The following is a 23,560-nucleotide window of genomic DNA, read 5'->3' on the forward strand; positions in this document are numbered from 1 at the left end:
GAGCAAAGGATCTAAAAGGATACTTCTACAAAGAAGATAAACAAATGGCCAAAAAAAACACGAAAAGATACTCAATTAGCATTAGTCACGACATAAATGCAAATCAAAATCAAATGATGCATGACTTCATACCCAATAGGATGGCTTGAAACCATAGCAAGTGTTAGCAAGGATGTGGAGAAACTGGGACCTTCATACACTGCCAGTGGGAGAGTGAAATGGTGCAGCCCCTTTGGAAAACAGTCTGACAGTTTCTCAACTGGCTAAACAGAATTACCATATGATCTAGTAACTGTACTCCTAAGTACCAACCCAAGAGAAATTAAAACATATATCCACACAAAAACTTGCATGTGAATGTTCACAGAGGTATAATTTATAATAGCCAAACAGTGGAAACAACCCAAATATCCATCAACTGATGAAGGGATAAATAAAATACAGTATAACCATACGATAGAATATTATTCTGCCATGAAAAAGGAATCAACATGGATGAACCATGAAAACATCAAGTGAAGTAAAAGAAGCCAGTCACGAAAGCCCACATATTATATGATCCATTTATATGAAATGCCCAGAATATGCAAATCTACAGAGACAGAAAGTAATTGCTTAGGATCGGAGAGGTGTAGGAGAAAATGGGGAGTGATTGCTAATGGGTACAATGTTTCTTTTGGTGGTGATGAAAATGTTCTTAAATTATCTGTCATTATGTTTGCACAATTCTGTGAATATACTAAAAGTCACTTTGTACACTTTGAATGAATTAATTAAATGGCATGTGAATTATATATTATAAATATATATTTATATGTATATTTTATTATTTTTATTTTTTTAATAAATATATAAAACTATATTTTAAAATCATTAAGTGAACACCTATTATGAGCAAGGATCTCTACTTGATGGCACAAAATGTAATGCCAAAAAAATTTTATTTTCCTTATAGTGCATTTGACAAGTTTGTTGCCCAGAAATTGATAAATTTCCTCTATCTGCTGTAGTCTTAGAAAACTTGCTCCTTCTAAGCTTAGAAGACATCTATTTTAATCCAATCTCAAGAAGGAAAAAAAAAATCCTCATAACCCTACCAACAAAAAAGTGACAGTTAAACACTCACTCATTAATGGGCCTGACCATCACATACCACAGCAGCATTTGGAGCTACACATGTAATGGCTACAGACACACAACACACAGCCAGAATTTATGATGTTTTTAACAACTGCTGGGGCTCTATTGGAACAGAAGTTCCAGCACCCTCACCCTGAGCAAACGAAAGGAAACAAATTTTTGAATTGGCTTTTTAATTCCCCATTTTAATTAAAAAAGGTTATCTTAGATTGCACTGCACAGGTCTCAATGAATTACTCCTTCTGGGAAGATCTCTATCAAGACACTTTGACAGATTCTTAGTTCTGAGAAGGGCAGTCAGTACATATAGTGGCATTTTACAAAATAGTGTATTTAATTATATGGCTTTTAACAAATGTTTTAATTATATTGTCAGGAAAGAAATAAAGTATTCTACTTATGCTAAAGAGTACACCTCCTTCATGATCCTCAGACCTAAAGAAGTATAAGCGTGTTTAGTTTTCTCTGGTAAGTTCAGAAATTAAAAAACAAAGTGGGAAATTTTTACAGCAAATAATCTTAGACTTAGATCTTGAGGCTATTCTAGTTCATATTAAATTCTCAAATCAATGGAAAAACAAAATACGTGTTATTTCATTAGGAAAACACACATATAGATATATATGTGTGGAAAACATTTTTTGCATAAAGTCTGAGCTGTTGTTTTCCAAATGAAAAGACATATATGTGTATTTACTGATTTACTTGAGATGTCATTATGGGCTCTTGATTCCTCTGCTCTTGAGTCTTCTATTCTCTGGAAGCAAAAAAAGAGAATGAATACTCTGCCTTTACCTTAAATTTAAAATAAGCTGGCAAGTGCCCTATAATTCACTGTCTCGAGACCTCCTAGTTTCATACAACTCAATGTTTTCTCTCCCTCCTTCAGAATTCAAGTCCTTGATTTAAAAAGTTTGATTTCAAATGATGGAATCATTAAGGAAACCCCTCCCATAAGACTATCAGCAGGTTTCTCAGCAGAAATCTTGTAGGCCAGATGTATATACAGAATGATATATTCAAAGGGCAAACAAACAAACAAAAAAACCCAGCCAACTAAGAATACTATATCCAGCAAAACTTTCTTTCAAATATGTAGGAGAAATACTTTTCTAGATAAACAAAAGCTGAGGGAGTTCATTCACTAGGCCTCCCTTGCAAGAAATGCTAAAGGAAGTCCTTCAAGTTGAAAGGAAAGAACATTAGACTGCAACATAAAAATATATGAAAGTATAAAGCTCAGTGATAAAGGTAAATGTATAGAAAAATATAGAATACTGTAATATGTCACTTTTAATACCAGAATAGGAGATAAAGACATAAACATAAATAGCTAACTATAAAGATATGTTAATGGATACACAACATAAAAAGATGTAAGTTGTGACATCAATACCATAAAGTGTGTGGGGGGGGTGAAAAAGTAGAACTTTTACATGCAATTAAAGTTAAGTTATTATCAGCTTAAAATAGGCTATTATAACTGTAAGGTGGTTTCAGTTAAGTGCCATGGCAACCACAAGGAAAATAGCTATAGAAGATACACAAAAGATAATGAGTAAGGAATCAAAGTATTTCACTACAAAAAAATCAACAAAACACAAAGACTGAAAGAGAGGAAAAGAGGGACACAACAGCTATAATTCAGACAAAAACCAGTTAACAAAATGGCAATATTACATCCTTCCTGATCTATAATTACTTTAAATGTAAATGGATTAAACTCCCCAATCAAAAGACAGACTGGCTAAAAGTTAAAAGACAAGATACAACTAAATGCTGTCTACAAGAGATTTGCTTTATATTTCAGGACACACATAGACTAAAAATAAAATGACAAAAAAAGATACTCTATGCAAATAGTAACCTCTAAAAGAAAGCAAGGATAGCATAACTTATACCATACAAAATAGACTAAGTCAAAAACTGTCACAAGAAACAAAGACGAACATTATATAATGATAAAAAAGTCAATTCACCAGGAAGTTAAACAATTATAAATACATATGTACCCAACATCAGAGCAATATATGTATGCTCAAATATACAAAGCAAACATTGACAGAACTGAAGGGAGAAATAGATACCAACACATATAATAGTAGATTTCATTACTCCACTTTCAATAATAAATAGAACATCCAGACAGAAGATCAATAAGAAAACAGAGGACATGAACAACACTATGGACCAAATGAAACTAACAGACATATACAGAACATTCCATCCAACAGCAAGAAAATACAAATTCTTCTCAAGGGCATACACAACATTCTCCAGGAAAGATCACATGTTAGGTCACAAAATAACAAGTTTAAGAAGACTGATATCATACTAAGTATCTTTTCTTACCACAGTGGAATGAATCTAGAAGTAAATATTAGTAAGAACACAGGAAAATTCACAAATACATGGAAACTAAATAACACACTGCTCATCAACAGATGAATGGATAAAAAACATGTGACATACACACACACACATATATACATACACACAATGGAATACTACTCAGCCATAAATAAAGAATAAAATTTTGCCATATGCAACAAAATGGATGGACCTGGACGGTTTATGCTTAATGAAATAAGTCAGACAGAGAAAGACAAATACTGTATGTTATCACTTACATGTAGAATCTAAAAAACAAAGCAAACTAGTAAATATAACAAAAAAGAAACAGATTAACAGATACAGAGAACAAACTAGTCATTACTGGTGGGAAGAGGGAAGGGGGGAGGGGCAATATAAGGATAGGGGATTAAGTTTATACAAACTACTATGTATAAAATAAATAAACTACAAGGATATATTGTACAGCACAGGGAATCTAGCCAATATTTTATAATTACTATAAATGGAGTATAATCTATAAAAATTTTGAATCACTATGTTACACACCTGAAACTAGTGTAATAGTGTAAATCAACTATATTTCAATTTTAAAAAAGAAAGAAAAAGTATCTCAAATAAACACTCTAACCTTATACCTCAAGGAACTAGAAAAAGAAGAATAAACTAAGTTCAAAGTTAGCAGAGGGAAGGAAATAATGAAAATTAAAGCAGAAATAAATGAAGTAAATAATAGAAAAAAATCAACAAAATTAAAAGTTAGTATTTTAGAACATCAACAAAACTGACAACCCTTTAGCTAGCTAAGAAAAAAAGACAGAAGACTCAAATAAAATCAGAAATGAAAGAAGAGACATAACTGATACCAAAACAATACGATGGATTTTGAGACAACCATATACAATTACACTACAATAAATGGGATAACCTAGAAGAAAAGGCTAAATTCCTAGAAATATACTTCTCACCAAGACTGAATCATGAAGAAATAGAAAATCTAAACAGATCAATTATAAAGAAGGAGATTGAATGAGCAATCAAAAACCTCCCAACATAGAAAAGCCCAGGACCAGATAACTTCACATGTGAATTCTACCAAACATTTAAAGAAGAATTAACACCAATCCTTAAACTCGTCCCTAAAAATTGAAGAGGTGGGAACACTTCTGGACTCATTTTATGAGACCAGCATTATTCTCATACTAAAACCAGACAAAGACATTACAAGAAAAGAAAACTACAGGCAAACATCCCTAATGAACACAGATGCAAAAAGACTCAACAAAATACTAGCAAACAGAATTCAACAACACATTAAAAGGATAAAAAATCATGACTAAGTGGGATTTATCCCTGGGGTGCAAGGATGGTTCAACATGAAAATCAATCAACGTTATAAACTACATTAATAGAATGAAAGATAAAATCACATGATCATCTCAATAGTCACAGAAAAAGTGTTTGACAAAACTCAGCACACTTTCATGACAAAAACATTCACTAAACTAGGAATGGAAGAAAATTACCTCAAAATAATAAAGGCTCTATGACTATGAAAAGCCCACAGCTAATATCATACTGAAAAGTAAAAACGAAAAACTTTTCCTCTAAGATCAGGAACAAGGCAACGGTGCCCACTTTTGCCATTTCTATTCATCATAGTACCAGAAGTTCTAGGCAGAACAACTAGGTAAGAAAAAGAAATGAAAGTCATCCAAATCAGAAAGGAAAAAGTAGGGACTTCCTTGGTGGTCCGGTGGTAAAGAATACACCTTCCAATGCCAGGGACATGGGTCTGATCCCTAGTCACAGAACTAAGATCCCACATGTCACAGGGCAACTAAGCCTGTGGGCCACAACTACTGAGCCCACGTGCTTCAACTAGAGAGCCTGCATGCCACAACTACAGAGCCCACGCGCTCTGGAGCCCACACGCCACAACTAGAGAGAGAAAACCTGCACACCACAACCAGAGAGAAGCCTGCGTGCCACAACGAAGAGTTTGCGCACCACAATGCAGGATCCTGCATGCCGCAACAAAGATCCTGCGTGCTGCAACTGAGACCCAACGCAGCCCAAAAAGAAAAAAAAAGAAAGAAAGGAGGAAGTAAAATTATCTCTGTGACAACATGATCTTATATGTAGAAAATTCTAATGATTCCACATACCAAAAAGTTAATTAAAATTAATAAATAAATTCAGGAGAGTTGCAGGATACAAAACAAACATTAAAAATCAGTTGTGTTTCTATACACTAACAATGAACAATCCAAAAAGAAAATTAAGGAAACAATTGCATTTACAATAGCTCAAAAAGAAAAAAATACTTAGGAATAAACTTAACTACAAGGTTAAAGACTTGAATATTGAAAACTACAAAACATTGCTTAAAGAAATTAAAGACAACACAAATAAATGGAAGGACATCTTGCGTTCATAGACCTGAAGACCTAATATTGTTAAAATGTCCATACTACCCATAAAAGTCTACAAATTCAATGTAATCCCTGTCAAAATCCCAATGGAATTTTATTTTTGCCCAATAGGAAAACAATCATAAAATTCATATGGAACCACAAAGGACCCTGAATAACCTCAAAACATATTACAAAGTTACAGTAATCAAAACAGTATGATACTGGCACAAGGATAAACATATAAACCAATGGAATAGAATAGAGGGTCCAGAAATAAACCTATGTATATACGGTCAATTAATTTATGACAAAGAAGCCAAGGATATACAATGGGGAGAGGACAGTCTCTGCAACAAATCCAGGGAAAACTGGATATCTGCATGCAAAAGAAGGATATTGGACCCTTATCTTACACCATACACAAAAATCAACTCGAAATGAATTAAAGACTTAAACATAAGACCTGAAACTATAAAACTCCTAGAAGAAAACATAGGGTAAAAACTTCCTAACTTTGCTCCTGACACTGATTTCTTGTATATGACACCAAATGCACAGGCAACAAAAGCAAAAACAGACAAGTGGGCCTACTTCAAACTGAAAAGCTTCTGTACAGCCAAGAAAACATAGTAAAAAAAGGCAACCTATGGAATAATAAAAAAATTTGCGGGCTTCCCTGGTGGCGCAGTGGTTGGGAGTCCGCCTGCCAACGCAGGGGACACGGGTTCAATCCCTGATCCGGGAAGATCCCACATGCCGTGGAGCAACTGGGCCCGTGCGCCACAGCTACTGAGCCTGCGTGCCTGGGGCCCGTGCTCCGCAGCAAGAGAGGCCACCGCAATGAGAGGCCCGTGCACCGCAACGAAGAGTGGCCCCCGCTCGCCGCAACTAGAGAAAGCCTGCGCGCAGCAGCGGAGACCCAACGCAGCCAAAAATAAATAAATTAAAAAAAAAAAAAAAAATTTGCAAACCATATATCTGATAAGGGGTTAATACCCAAAATATATCAGGAAACCCTATAATTCAACAACAAAAATATAAACAAACAAATAACCTGATTTTAAAAAAATGAGCAAAGGACTTGAATAGACATTTTCCAAAGAAGAAATACAAATGGCCACAGGTATATGAAAAGATGCTTAATATCACTAATCATCAGGGAAATGCAAATCAAAACCACAGTGAGATATCACCTCACACCTGTTAGAATGGCCATTATCAGTAAACTAGAAAATAACAGGTGTTGGCAAGGATGTAGAAAAACTGGAATCCTTGTACACTGTTGGTAGAATGTAAAATGGTGCAGTCACTATGAAAAACAGTATGGGGGTTCCTCAAAAAATTAAAAATAAAACTAACATATGATCCAGCAATCCCACTTCTGGGAATTCAGGACAGGCAGTAGTCTCTTAAAATTTATTCACAAAAAAACATTAACTGCTCAGTTGCTATTAGCTGCCTGTTCTGAAACAAGAGTCTTTTTTATTGAAACACAATTTTCTGTAATATTCTATGGAATATAAATAAACTTGAATTGTTTGACTTGTTTAACTTGGCACTGTTAGTTTTTATAATAAAATACACATGCGTATTTTAAAATGTTTCAAATAACTGAAATATTTCAAAGGAATTGAAATCAGGATCTCAAAGAGATATTAGCACCCCCATGTTCACTGCAGCATTATTCACAATAGCTAAGAGATGGAAATAACCTAAATATCCATCAGTGGATGGATGCATAAATAAAATGTGGTATATACATACAATGGAATATTACTCAGCCTTAAAAAAGGAAATCCTGTCATATACTACAGTATGGATAAATCTTGAGGACGTTATGCTATGTGAAACAAGCCAGAAGGACAAATATCACATGGTTCTACTTATATAACTATCTAAAGTAGTCAGTCTTAAAAGAATAAAGTAGAATGGTGGTTGTCAGGGGCTGGGGGAAGGGGGAAATGGGGACTTGCTGTTCAATGGGTACAGATATTCAGTCTTGCAAGATGAAAAACTGTATACAGTATACCTAACATTTTGATAAGAAGGTATATTTCATGTTACGTGTTTTTCACCACAATTTTAAAAAGAACCATGGGATTGTTTTTTAAGAGTCAGAAGAGTCTTGTTGAGTTCATTTAGGTAAATGACTTTATATTACAGATGATGGAAGTGAGGCACAGAGGGATCACAAAGTTAGTTGGTGGCAGAATGAGGATGGAAGTTGATGTCTCAGTTCACCCCTCTATTCTATCCTGGCGGAAATGAAAATGATAGAAGATTCCAGGCTGTACATAATAGGATAAAGAGCTATTATGTAAGTCTTCTCCCTATAATCAGACAAAACATACAGAAAAAGTAAGCAGGAGAGACAAAAACCAGTACCTACCTGTAGTCAATCATATAAAGAACAGAGTAGAAAAATTTAACTCTGGATTCCACGAAAAATATCCATGTTGGCAACACTGTATGAGGCTACACAGAAAGTAGCATAATCTTTCAGAGAGTTCTATAATGAAAATCATGAGTAGTGCTATCCACTTATAAATTGAGAAATACAAAGGGCTTTGTTATTATTCATTTTAGTTTTCAGATGAGAGATATAATAAATGTTTATAACTACCCTCTTTTTAAAAAGCATGAGACTCATACTTTAATACTATGTAAGAGGTATAGCTATAAATTAGTATTAAAATACCAGTGAAAAAAATAATTCAAGGCATGATCATCTTATGGAAGTAAGAGGCAAAAATCCAAAGCAATATCTGGTTTTCTTTAACTTTTTAGACTTATGTTTTACAAAACTAGACCTGAACTACAAAAGCACATTCTTAGATCATATTTTATACATATCCTTAGATAAGTGCTGAACCATCTTTGCACAAGACTCTCTCCTGTGAAAAAGTGGAAGTAATCTATGTACACAAGTGTATTTGCCATTTATAAAACAGTGGTAAGATAACAGTATGTGTTAAGTTAGAAATGAAAAGATAAAACATGAATTTAAAAAAAATTTTTTATTGAAGTATAGTTGATTTATAATACTGTGTTAGTTTCAGGTGTACTACACAGTGATTCAGAAAAACATGAAATTTTATAAAACAAAGTGAATATGCTAGGATGGTACATATAAAAACAAAAGCATAAATACATTCTTTAATAATTCTAACATTGAAAGAAATTTTTAAAAATTATTTATTCTACAAAAAAGGGGCATAACGTACTATGATTTTTTTAACAGTTAATTCCACCTTCCTCAATTATTTGACATGTCTACTTTGGTTTCTACTTATTATTTAAGTAATACAGTGAAAAGCAGTCCATTGAGGGATGTGCTGAAAAACTAATCGTTTCCTTTACTTGTAAGGAATCTGCAGAAACGCAGCCACATTACAGAAACGTAAACACAGTATAATTTTCTCCTTCTGTGGTTCATATTATATTTATATCACAGCATTATAATTAAATAAGTGGTCTAGGGTCTTGAAGTTTAACCTTTGAGACTCAGATAAGGTCAAGGGAAGATAGGTATCTAGAAGACTGTCCCCACTGGGCAATCTTCTTTCTGTCTGATATTCACTCTAGCCTTATTCCAGTTCAGCCTGAGCATCTGATCCATAATGACTCCTCCAACAGTAACAGCTAACATCTATTGAACAGCGACTGTAAATGATCTCCTTAACGCTTTATAGAAATCATGATTATCACCATGTTTGAAATGACAAAACTGAAGCTTGTAAAGGCCAAATAATGTGCTCAAGGTAACAGAGCTAGTACATACTGGAGGTAGCACTAGAACAAAGCAATTTAACTCTGAAGAGCCCAGGTACTTGCCACTCTGCCTTACCAAAAGTAGGGATGGCATCTTCCTCACCTTTGAATCTCAGGTTCCAGCATACCGTAAGTGCTTTTAGAATGCATAAACTACTCCTAATTTCTTTATCTGCTCAAATTCTATTTGCAAGATGGATCTTATAATAGTGTTGCAGCTATTTCATTTGGTACCCAATTATTAAAAGCCTACCACTTGCAAAGAAAAGTACTTAAAGATAGTACTCTGGCCAAATTAACTTTGAATCAGAAAAATTTACCTGTTAGGTAAGTGTTACCAGGATATCAAAATGTTACCAGGACATCTTCAGAATCTCAGGTAAGAATTTCCCAGTACATAGAAAAATAAGTTCAGCAACACAGGAGCTCCAAAGTATGGAAAAAAAGAGGAGATACCACATACAAGAATGGATAAAGTCAAGTATTGTATCACTTGAGGAGTCTGAAATACCTGGAAGAAAATAATCATGACCTTTCTCAACCTAAACTTAATTTCTAGGTTAGCCTCCTTAGTCTTCTGAATTTAATTATCTCTCAGAGTCTGGCAATTTATGTATTTAGAACATGGTATAAGAAAACTTAAATTATAAAGTAATAGTCACACTATTAGTATGTAATTACCAGTGGGAAAAAGGAGTATAACCACAACTTCTTTCAATTGCTAACATTTTAACAACTTGCTATAAATGATAACTATAATGACTGAATTCCTACAAGTATAAAACTTCCTTCCTACAAAAAAGTCGGTTTTACATTTCTATCACGGTAAGATCTAAATCTTTGGTAGTCTGACTGGTAGAACAAAAGTGAAAAGCCAATACCCTGTAAGTAAAGTATAATGTGTGTATTTTTCCTTTCAATTTGGTACAGTCGATTTCTACTACTGTATATGTCACTGGCAATGTCTTAAGTCAGAGATTTGAAAGGAGGAGTCTGAATGCCCTCCAACAAATGAGATATAATTAAATATAGCTCAGCGAGATAAGCAACTATGTAATAAAACTAGAGAGAGTCAATGCTTTTGAATTTATTAAAATAGTACATTGCTCAAGGATCCCAAAGCTATGACAGTCAGATCAATTTACTGGAATATGAAAAACTATGCAAGACTGACAATGGTAAACATGAGCCAATTCATACTACATTTGAGGGAAAAAAAGATTAAATGGCCAATACACATCGGCTGAACATAAAGTATGACTCCAAATCCTCACTTTCCTTCTTCAGTGACAAAAAACCTTTGAAGTGTAAATAAGTGGTAGATATTTTATACCATGAATTGCATTTATAAGGTCCCAATTCAGTCTCAAATGAAAGCCTTAACATTAAATAGGGTTTACATGAATAATGGTAAACAAATGACCTGACTAGAAAGTTATATTAACCAAAAAGATGCACACCCAGAATGAAGTAAAATTAATGAAAAAAGCCAGAAACATAAAAAAGGATTGATATAAATGTCTTGCAACAATGAATAAGAAGACATTCAATTGCTTGGAGTAGACAGTGTATTGTTAAGGAATGACAGAAAACAGATTCAGTAAACTCCTATCCTGCATAATCTTCTGCATCAAGGAAAAATATTAGACTAGAGAGATGAATGTTAGTAAGAAAACACTGACAGTAACACCCATGATAGAAGCAGACAGTACAAACCGATAGAAAAAAGAAAAAAGATGATGATGATTAATCCATGAATGGTTTTTAGAAAAACTGATAAAACTGATTATTAACGGGGAGGAGAAATCCTAACACATTACCACGTAAGAAAAAAATTCCAAATGGATTCAGGAATTAAATATCAAAGAGAAATAATGATAAAGAATCTAGAAGAAATGTTAAGTGAATATTTACATGCCCTCTAGAAAGAAAATAGCTCACTATGCATTAAAACAATGAAAGTAAAGATGGCTACAATTCAAGAACATTTAGAAAACAAAAAGAGCTATTGAATTTAAATACATATTAGCACAACAAAAAAATTCAACAATAGTTGAAAGATAAAGTTAAGGAAATTCTCCTCAAAAGTGGAGTAAAAATGTAGAGAGAAGAATATAGGGGAACAAAAGATAAGAAAAATATAAGACCAGTACAGAATTCAAGGTCTAAGCAAGAGAAGTTCTAGAAAGAAAGAGCAAGGTCAATAGAGGGAAAGAAACTAATGACAAAATAACAAAGAAAATTCCCCAGAATTCAAGGACCTGGATTTCCAGATTAAAAGAGCCACCAGTTATCCAGTACAACAGAGGAAAAAAGATTCACACTAATACACATCAGCATTGAAATTACAGAGTATCGGGGCAAAGAGAAGATTTTGAAAGCTTCCAGAGAGGAAAAATAAAAACAAAAATTAGGTTCACATAAATATATACTCAGGATTTCAGGAATCAGAATAACTTTGGATTTCTCCACAGCAACACTGCAACCTATAGAAGCAGTGGAAGAAAACAAACAAGATTTTGAAGAAAAATGGGTCCCAATGCAGAATTCTACACCCAAACTAACCCAATCTCTGCCACACAGTAAAGCACTCACTAACAGCCAGCTACGAAAAAGAAAACACACACACACACACACACACACACACACACGATTTTCAACCAGTGATTTGATACTTGAAATAAAGAATGCAAAAATTCTTAAGATACATAAAGATTTCCCCCTCCAAAATGGACAAAGCACATATATCTAAAACTCAAAGAGAAAAAGAAAAGGAGTGAATAAAAACTTTAAATCTCACTATTAATTTTTAAAACTGAAAATTATAACAAGATCATTTTCTCACATACTAAAGTTCAAAATATTTTTAAATTCTAAAACAATGTAAACATACAGTGAAACAGATATTCTCACACAATTATGGGGGAGCAAAAGGTGATACAATGTTTCTAAACAGAAAAATTTCAAACTTCATTTAAGAAGTTTAGCTCTAATCTGGGATTTGCTTCAAAATAACAGTTCTGAGTTGGGGACTGGAGAGTGGAGAGTACAAAAGATACAGGCCAGCTATGGAATGGTAACTGTTGAGGCTAAGGGATGGATTCATCAGTTTATTATACTATCTATCCATTTTTGAATATGTTTGAAATTTTTCATAATAAAACATTAAAAATCTTCTAATCTAGGAATCTCATTACATAAATGTATTTTTTTTTTAAATCAGAAATTCAATAAAATTTAGGAGACAAGATTCCCCCCAATATACATACAATATCATGTCAGAGTAAATCAGCTAAAAAAAAAAGCAAAACACAATAAAAACCTCCATATTATAAAACACCAATACAATGTGGAAAACATATGCCAGGAAAAAAAAAATACTGTAAATAGAATTTGTTGTTATAACCACAAAGAAAAAAGGGCAAAGAGAAACAGAAAACTCTGTGTTCCTGTACTACAGAAGAATTGAAGACAGACAATAGTTACCTGTGAATATTTAAAGGGTAACATATATGGACAAACTAGGTTTGTTTCATGTAATCCCAAGGCCCAGACTGAAGGGCATATTTGGGTTTAATATGGAAAAGAAGTTTTAAGAGAAATTTTTAGAGAATTGAGTGGGATGCCTCAGGAGGCATTAAGTTTTCTGTAACCAGAGGTGCTCAATAAGAGAATGATAACCACCTACTGAGGAGATGTTTAAGGTATATATATATTTGATATACTCAAATATCAAAAAGGAGAATATGAGAGGAAATTGTCAGGACCTACTACTTAAAAATATAAAACATAGCCCAAATTAATCAAGATTTAAGTAAATATTTGTGCAGAAAAGAGTTAACATAGCAGGCTTGAGAATGGCATCCTTAAAAAGCCTGCTTGCAAAGTTAGCCTTTGGGTAGAGTCTCAGAAAATGGATTTTGGGAGGGTTCCTACCATTCTTCACTGATAGGAATGTGCCTAAACTGTTTGTACAAACACAGTATACAACACTGAGCCTAAGTTAACCAGCCCCCAATAAAACCCTTGGGCACAGATCTCTAATGTGCTTCCATACTAGACAACACTCCACATGTGCTGTCACGATTCCATGCTGGAGGAATTAAGTGCATTTTGTGTGACTCCACTGGGAGAGGACTTTTGGAAACTTGTGCCCAGTTTCTTCTGGACTTCACCCAATGAACCTTTGCCCTTGCTAATTTTGCTTTTACCCTTTAGCTGTAATAAATCATAGTTGTGGTTGCAACTAAATACTGGGTCCTGTGAGTCCTTAAAGCAAATCAACAAACCTGGGCATAGTCTTGGAGACCCCTGACCCAGTATCATTTCTCTGCTTTAAAAGTAACTAGCAATTAAAAAAACAAAATGTTACGTAGGATTTTTTAAAAGAACAACTTCTAGCATATTTCTCAATCAATAGTAACAGTAAACTCTCCTATGAGTTATACACCTAACAATCAAAAATATTTGAGGGACAATTGCACACTGGATGCTGTGTTAGGCTTTACAACACAACTGAGAAAAGACAGTCCCTGCTCTCAAGTAGTTTACAATCTAGTCAAGGAACTCACAATTAAGATCTCCATCATTATTGACTGAATAAGCCAAACTCAACTTTGAAGGTTAAAAGCATAGAAAATAATTTCTATAGATAGAAATTAAGATATAAGAACAAGAAAACAATCTTTGATAACTGCAAATACTAAATAGTATAATAATGACTGCTTTTTGTTTTTCAGAGGAAGGCAGTGATTCTAGGTCTGGGCTGCCCAACACGGTAGCCACCACCTTCATATGGCTATTTACATCTGAAATTAAATTAATGAAAATTAAATAAAATTAAAACTCCAGTTCTTCAGTCACATTAGCCAAATTTCAAGTGCTCAAAAGTCACACGTGGCTAGCAGCTGCCATTTTGGAAAACAGATTACAGAACATTTCCATCATTGCAGAAAGTTCTATTGAACAATGCTATCATAAAAGGCTGAGGTGCCCAAGAATTCCTCAGTCGTTTGCTACCACATTATCTGTAATGGCAACAACAGTAACAAAAAGAAACACAGACACCTTAAATATCTATCAATACGGAAACAGTTACGTACATTAAACTGTTGATACACCATAGTATACCAGCATCCTTCAAAAACCATAAATTACACCTGTAACATGGAAAGATGGCTATAACATATTAATGAGAGAAAAACACAAACTGCAAAGGAGCATATATTTAGTATAACATAATGGCTTTGTGTGCATATGTGTGTATATATATTTGGGGGGTCAGAGGGGAGAAGGTGCATTAAGGCAAATATATTTGTTTACGAGTACTTGTACATACTACTATATTGTTTGGATACATACTACAATTACATATTACAAGAATATTACTTTAGTAAAATAAAATATTATTATTTTATTTATTTATATTAATAAATGTAATTAATATAGTAATGTTGTTTTACTAAAGTTATTTTCAGCAGTATTTCAGTATGTGATGGGACTGAACTGGCTATTAAATGATGAGAAGCTATAGAACTAGTAGGCAGAAGAGCAGGAAGTAAACAAGGCAGCATTAGGACCCAGCAAAGGCTCAGTGGAGGAATGAGACAGACTGCAGATTTCCTGCCCAAAGAAGACAGTTCATGTCAGGGAAGAAAGTCTGATCATGCTTCTCCCCTGACTTCTTGCTCAGCTTAGTTTTCATGGCAAATCTAGTCCTTCTTGCCTGCTGAACCTTGTATGTGTCTCTCCTTTTTCAAACTGATGGTTCAACTATTCATGCACTAACCACGAAAAATAATGTTTTACAACCATGAAAAATGTTTAAGGATAATAGAGTAATTGTTTGCCACTTTCTGGGCAAAGAATATCCTAAGTATTGTTTGTCGCCCTAGCTTTGTAAACACCTTTATTTCAGTATACTTTGGGTAATAGTTATTCATTCTCAAGAGTGCTGCCCACACTAGTCTGTGAACACCTCACAGGTAGCAACCCTGCTCCTAGTCTTCTTTGAATTTGCCCAAGACCACACGTATAGCAAATACTCATGAACATGAGCTGAATTCAACTCGAGACTGACTAAAGGAGGAAGAAAAAGTTAACAAACTGTAAAGTATTGAGACTGACTACTTCCACCCAAAAAAACATCTGCCTGACAGTCCATCACCCTCTTAGGACCACCCTGAAAACCCCATTTTAAGAATTTGTTCTAATTATACCATAACTTTATAATGAATATGATGAAATATCCTTTCAACTGCTTTCTTTAATACTCACCACCTTTTCTTTCCTTTTATCAATGCACCATCTAATTATGATCTTTGTAAACCTAGTAAATAAAGACTTTTTATGGTCAATTTAAAAAAAAAAGAATTATTGTTCTTAACCATTTTAGGTTTCTATTTCACTGCAGAGACTGTGAGGCTATTTTAGCCAAGTAAAGCCAATGAGAAGAGTATTTCTAAATACTTGGTACATTTATATCAAATAAATGAGAATTGGGATTTTTTTTTTTTTTTTTTTACTGTACCTACCTGTGTACTATTCAACACAGTAGCCACTAACCACATGTGGCTAATCAGCCCTTAAAGGTGGTGAGTCTGAACTGAGATGTGCTGTAGGGTAAAATACACACCAGATTTGGAAAGTTTTGTACCAAAAATATATATGTATAAAATATTTCATTAATAATTTTATGTTGATTACATATTGAAATAATGTAGTTTTGGATATATTGAGGTAAACAAACATATTTTTAAATTAATTTCACCTATTTATTTTCACTTTTTAAAAAATGTGGCTACCAGAAAATTTAAACCTATGTATGTGGCTCATATTATATTCCTACTGAACAGCACTATTCTCTATCCCCTTTATGCATCTAAATGTAGTTTAAAAACACATACACACGTGCACACACAGGCACACTGAAAACAGTTAATGTCTCTCTTTTCAGGTACTGGGGAATAAAGGATGACAATAAGCCTCAGATGGGCAAGGAGCATGTCTATCTTGCAAAACAGCATAGCACTGCTCCTAGAACATGAGGTAGCAGATAAATAATTGTGAAATAAATAAAAGAAGCTATAAAAATAAACTACAATTTTAATAATACATAACTTTTATTGAGCACTGATTATAAACCAGGTATTATACTTTGGATTATCTCATTTAATCCACCTGATGAATTTAATGAGGTGGATTCTTCTATTATTCTCATTTTAAAGCTGAGAGAACACAGGTATAGGCAGAATTATAATAAATCTCTAGTATATTTTGCAATATTACAAAAAACAATTCAATTTAGATATTCTATACAGGAGGTTCATAAACCTTTAAGTAATAAATATTTATTGAGTGCCTTCTATCACATGGTATTATACTAGGTGCTATGACATTAAGAGAAAGCACAGGTTAATGCAATCAAAATATAAACAGTTATAGGCTAGAAATCTCACTACAATTATCCCATATCCTACACCAAAATATTAATAAGTCTGAATAATAGTTAATTATCTAGTAACACAAAATTCTTGTGAATTCAGACAATTCCTTGAAATTCACTGTAAAAAAAAAAAAACGAAACAGCATTTATACGGCACTTTACAAAGTTTTTTCATGCACAGGATCTTGTAATTCTTACAACACCTCTGAGAGGTAGGTATTATTAGAGATTGGATGGGATCTTACAAATATTGATACTTAGGTTCATTATCTGGTCCAGGGATGCCCCTTATCAGGCTTTAATTCATGTTCTGTGACTTGTCTTATGGCTACTGTCCAGGAATTTTTTGGGGGGGTGAGAGAGGGAGTTTTAGACAAGCCACCTACAAAATTAGTTCTGGATTCCAGATTCTTATCATCTTCAGAAATAATGGCCTTGGGCTGAGCAAGGCATGAAGACAGTGTAATTAAAAACTTTCTATGAGGCTTACAAAAGGCCAGTTTCAACAACTTATCACTTTTGGGGGGAAAAAAGCATTCATATTTAAAATAAGCCTTCATATAGAATAATTTAATTAACATCGATGAAAACTAATTCATCCTTACTGAGCTCCTTTTTGAAAACATATTTATTAGGGCTTAAATCTTGATCTACCTTGAAAAAATAAGGAATATTCAATACACACTAAATGGTCAACTTAGTTTTTAATGGTTAAATGGCATGGCAAGAATGGTTCAGGTACTTGTAAATGCTAAATGTCTGGGTATGTCTTCATGGGCTTTTGAACAGTTTCAAAGAGCAGACATGAGGATTCATTAGCTCTTAGCACATATGAACCTGCTCCAAAGGCAGCCAAGAGAGTTGCCTAGCAACAGTGCATTTTGCATCTCTCATCATCCCCAAAGATGCTGCAGCAGCAGCAGCTAGGTCAAGCCTCTCATTAGCAACCTGACAAAGCGTTTCTATCTACAATTTTACAAAATTATTTTTATTTTCAGGTGAAGCTCATATATCTATGTATTATTCTTATTGACAATGTAGTCTCTTCCCTCTATTCCTTCTTACCAACCCCCATTTCAACAGATATGTTTTAATGAACCCATCAAAATACCTGTAACAAAAGCAGGCACTGAGAAATCCAACAGAATTTATATGCCTATTCACATCACTCTAACAGTTCCATATCTTTGGGGCAATAAAGTAAGGAAGCTTCAGAAGAAGAAAAACAGACGCTGGAATCCGATAACGGGAAGAGAAAAAGTCAGTTATTTGACTTCAAAATTAACAAAAAATCTATCCAAATTATTTGCAAAGCTATTGATAGCTAGTCTTATTTCTTTCTTATCCCCACAAAAACTAATCTCAACCATACAGCAAAAAAGCAGAAGGCTCCAGAGTGGTAATAAACAATAACAAATGGATTGACAGTTTATAATGAATGTAATCTATTGGAAAGGTACTCCAGTTACCAATTTAATAACTATGTTATAAAGCTTCACCTCAGATCAATAGCTATTCATTCACTTCTTAAAGTGTTTCCTAAAATTACTGCTCAGCATGGTTACCATGCAGAGCTACAATATATACTCACATAATCTGTCTCATATATATTCAAAGACCCTTAAAAGAAGATAAACAAAATAAGCAGATAGACTTTTCATTTCATGTACTTTAAAGTGCTTAATCCAGATTTCGACATGAACCACATACATCCTGGTCTCTGAGCTTGCATGCTATCATGAATTTCCCTATGGAAAAGAGTACAGAATGTGCATGACATGTTACGAAAGATAAAGTGTAGGACTAATAGATTTAGATTAAGAATGGTGTAATGAGGAACATTTAAAAGCAACTGTCATCACACCAAATCAAAATAAGTAAATTTTGAAAGTGATCTGAAAGGAACAATGTGATTTTTTTTCCCTGAGACCCCTCCCCCTTTTTAAAAACATACAAAAAGCAAAAAAAAAAGAATCTTTAGGAGGATTTCCCAGAAGGGTGTCGTTTACCACTAAAATATTTCATTCCAGCAGTTGAAAGACCATAAAAGGGTGAATGTCCTCCAGAGTCTCTAATAACGGTAATAGATCTTGTGTTACTATTCACAAGTGACCTCTGAGTCAGGCGATTTAATTTTTTCCCCTGCAGCATGGTTGGTTTCACACACAGTGTAATAACAGTTTTTGCACAACAAGACAATTCATCCAATTAGAAAGACTGCATTAAGTCTTTCATGAACAGCATGTGTCGTTACAGCTTCAGCTAGGATTTGATTCAAGACGACCCAATATATGCATGCGTGATTCTTCATTTTTCTGTTGTTTTTTAAAAAAGATTCCTGACTTCCTTCAGCAATTTTGCAGACCATTGCCTGAACCCACCCTGGTTTCAAAAAATAACTAAGAACTCATCAAATGCTCACTGAGCACTTTAAGTCAGGTACCAAGAATTCACCAGGCAACAGAAATATGTATAAGGCTCCTCGTTTCTACGTGGGTTAAATGAAATTCCACTAATGTCTCAAAGGACAAAAAACATGAAAAGGGACAGAACGGGCATAACCGGTTATTGCAATTTCTTTTATGCTTTGCAACATTTCAACAACGCACCATTAATTATAAAGACAATACGATATTACGGAGAAAAGCTTTAGATAAAGTGAATTTTGAGACTTCCACTGTAAACCTCAGCAAAGCACAAAAGATTTAAAAACAGAAACCAAAGGAAAAGGTGTTAAATAAAAACCAACCATCTGGCAATCTCTGCTATCATGAGTGGTTCAGCATCATTCAATGCCCACAGAAGCCTAAACCTAAGAACGTCTACACATTTCTTACTGCCTTGCTGATGAGATTAGGAAAGTTAAGTCCAGAATCTCTGCAGCAAAGGGCTGTAGTGACAGTTGCAGGAATTCTCAGGGGTTCCCTTCACCTTACTACCTTTAATTGATGCCGATAGGCTTCGTTTCCCCCTTCCATCTCTGAATCTGGGCAGGCTCCTCTGAGGAAGAGTATCGGCACTCCTTTGCTACAGGGCTAGGAGTGTCTTTACAGCTCTCCTGCCCCAAAGGGATTCTCCTACTGCTCCAAGGCAAGCAGCCCAAACCTGTCAGATTAAGCTCTGTTTAGACTTTCGATGCAGGCAAGATGCTCTCTTCTGGTTTGATTGGTCCACACCCTCTAGGAATCCTGCTTCTTTCAGCAGAGGCCTGTATACCCCTTAAGCAAACCTCTAAAATGAGCTGAGACAATTCCACTCTAGTTCTCTTGCTCCTGCTGCCCACGTTTTAACCACAGGAAACACTAATATATCTTTTGCTCTGACAAATTCTAGACACGCAAGTCAATCCCTACGTGGCTCTCTCTTTGTTTCCACTATCACAATAGCTAGCCAGCACATCACTCTCTGTTAGATTTTTGGGGCAGTCACCAACCCATGGCATATGCCTGCCCACCCCAATTGCAAGGGATTCACATCAAGCTGGATGAGGGGATGTGGGGTTCCATTGTGATCTCTGTCACTAGGCTTGAGATAAGGGGCTGGCGCTTGTAGGACTCAGCACTCCAGCAACTTTCTCCAAGAATCCTCCCTCTTTTCTTCACCTAACTTTTCATTTCCTAACTTCTAGACCCTTGATGTGAGTAACGGGTTAAAAACTGCAGTAGTACTCAGACATCGAGGTTTAATCCTACTACTCTACAAGTTTTACTGGGTGTTCTGTCTCAAAACTCATTTTGGTATCTTAAGGTCCCCACCAAAACTTCTAACATCCTGTTATATAACTTTATCTCCTCTATGTCTCATTACCCCAATACTTTAGATAAATTCTTATCTCCTGACTCACTGCAAGACTCTTTAGGATCTTCCTTCCAAATAATTGCTCAGTATCCACTCCAGGATCAATTCCCCTCACCCTACATATCCCGGTTTAATACAGTACTACTTGCTGTCTCGTTACCCCACTGTGACCTGCCACAGATTTGTGTCTTTGCATATGCTCCCTATCCTGCTACAACGCCTTTCCTTTACCCTGCATCAGGGAAACATGTGGGCCTCTTCCTGTATGTTCCAGAGACACTTACATACCTCCACAATGGCAATTACCACCTTGTACTGAAAAGTAATTTTTAATGCCTCTGGCAATAGACTAGGATCCATAATTCCTGGAAACAAAGACCATGTCCTTTCATCTTAGTGTACTAGAACTTGCCATATAGAAGGTATATAATATATATATCTTGAATGACTAAATCAATGGCTTGAAAATGCTTGATAAATAAAATGGGACCTAATAAAAACAAGGTACCTACAGTATTTCAAGCTAAATGGTAATTCCATGATAAATCCACTTAATGCAGATCAAATTGCATCATTAAAACTTGAATACAATTTGACAACTAAATACACATAAGTACCGTAAAATGCCACCAGTATAATTATCACTAATAACTCAGACTACTAGAAACAATGAAGGTAGACAAGACTGGATTAGAGAAAAATGTTAAAGAAATAAAATTCGATTACTGTCACGTATATACTGTAACAAACTAATTAGCCAAGTGTTGCCAAGTACCAGTCCCTGCTGATGTCTTAATGAATAGATAATTTGATCATTTTTAAATTGGCACATTCATTGTACTAATGCAAATGAGCAAACTCAAACTGCCTAAAAACAATAGCATCAACATCAGCTTATGTTTTAACTCAGCTTATATAAAATTACCCTGAACCCTAAATTAATAGGATTTCATTTAATAAGATTTTACTATAATCTAACCCAACCTTAACCCTGTCCCTGGAATCCACACTGTTCCATCAATTAGTTTGGATAACACACGACAATACTGGAAAATAGTTTATTGGTTCTAGGATGGTGCGCACATACATCTAATATATTTATGTAGTAATTCAATCAGGCAACAAAACAAGTATCAAAGCCCAGCAAGTGGGCAAGGTTACTAGGAGGCAAAAACAAGTGAGACACAGTTTACCTTGAGGAATTCCTTTTATAAATTCCAAATCTAATTGTAATCCAACAAAAATTTCCTTTGAAGATAACTATAGGACACTTCAGAATGCTAATTTGCCCTTATTTGTCTATTTGTGATATGATAAATTCAGGTTACACGTATTTATATGCTTGTTTTCTTTAGAGAAAAGAAATATACAAATTGTCTTAAATACAGATGTGATCCACTACCACAAGAATGTTAATAAGCAAGCATGACAAGACACAAGGTCTCCAAAAGTCCAATCAATTCACCAGAAACCTACATATAGAAATCATCCCACTTCTTAACTACTTGTCTGGCGCCACTGAATTTGTAACCATGTCTAACCCATTTGAAGTAAACTGACTTCAGAATGCAGTGTTTCATTATATCAACTATTCTAAAAACTTGCCAAAGTGTCCATTGTACTATATATCATGAAAAGCTCAAAATTGTCACTGGTAGGGTAGAACTCCAGTGTGCTGAAAAGACAAAGGAAGAGCATAAGTCTCAAGACTTTGGTGAGGGAGCTCACATAGTTGTCCAACTTTAAGAATTCTGGAGTAAACCCTTCCCACTAAATCCACCAAATCATGGCCTGTCATCTCGATTACAGCCATCAGAGAGTAGCTATAATTGTGACAAAATGTCAGTGGCTTTCTTTTACTTCCCAACAAGAAATGAAATCTAAAATATAAAAGTACTGCTAATGAACCTATGGTACACCAAGTAAAAAACTACTCCAGTACCTCCAAAAATTTATTTATTCCACTGTTTGCCCAACAGTGGCATTCAAAAAGGATAATATAAATGTCATATATAAAAAGTAGTGCTTCATATGTAATAGAAACAGGCAATAAGACTCTTCCAGTTAATTTCAAAGATGTTTAATTTGTATTTGTCCAGCAACAGCTGATGAATCACCTACTCCAGGCAGACCTCCTATTATGACTTAGCCACCACTTTCTGGGCTCATACCAAACCGTATGCTTCCCTGCAACATACCACTTATCACAGGGCATTCTAATTGTATATTGCCCATCTTCCCTATGCACTGTGAATTCACCAATAACTATCTCTGAATCCCAAGTTCCAATTAAAATGTGTGCCCCAAAGATGTTCTCCATGACTATTTACTAAACAACTGATTCTTCAATGCCCTTTCAAGCTCTTAAATGACCAGTATATCTTGTCAAATATTTCAAACCTTGTAAATCTTGTTAAATATTTCAAACCTAACAACCAACGTGTGATTTTCTCAACATTTTGTAAATGTTATTTTTCAAAATAAAGGGAATACAACAACCTACTTTTTTGTTCACTAAAAAAAATTCTTGTCTTTAATTAGGTTTCAGAATTTCTCAGTTATGATCACTACAAACAAAAAAGTATAAAAGAATAATTTTTGACCATTAAGCAATAATCCCAACTGCAAGCATTCTTGT

The 23,560-nt window shown here is 34.5% G+C and overlaps 1 protein-coding gene across 2 annotated transcripts in view; it reads right to left on the reverse strand.

Annotated features, from left to right (window-relative positions):
- The window catches only part of FOCAD (focadhesin), a 311,371-nt gene that overhangs the window by 163,342 nt on the left and 124,469 nt on the right, over positions 1-23,560 (reverse strand). Inside the window, exon 12 of one of the 2 annotated variants that reach the window (XM_059924643.1) lies at positions 1,838-1,897. The exons of the other annotated variant lie outside the window; for it this stretch is intronic. Within the exon in view, the coding sequence (XP_059780626.1) occupies positions 1,838-1,897 (60 nt within the window). The remainder of the gene's footprint in view (positions 1-1,837; positions 1,898-23,560) is intronic. 2 annotated transcript variants of the gene reach the window in all.

This window comes from Balaenoptera ricei, chromosome 6, assembly GCF_028023285.1.
Source record: "Balaenoptera ricei isolate mBalRic1 chromosome 6, mBalRic1.hap2, whole genome shotgun sequence".
In the NCBI taxonomy this organism is placed as follows: domain Eukaryota; kingdom Metazoa; phylum Chordata; class Mammalia; order Artiodactyla; family Balaenopteridae; genus Balaenoptera; species Balaenoptera ricei.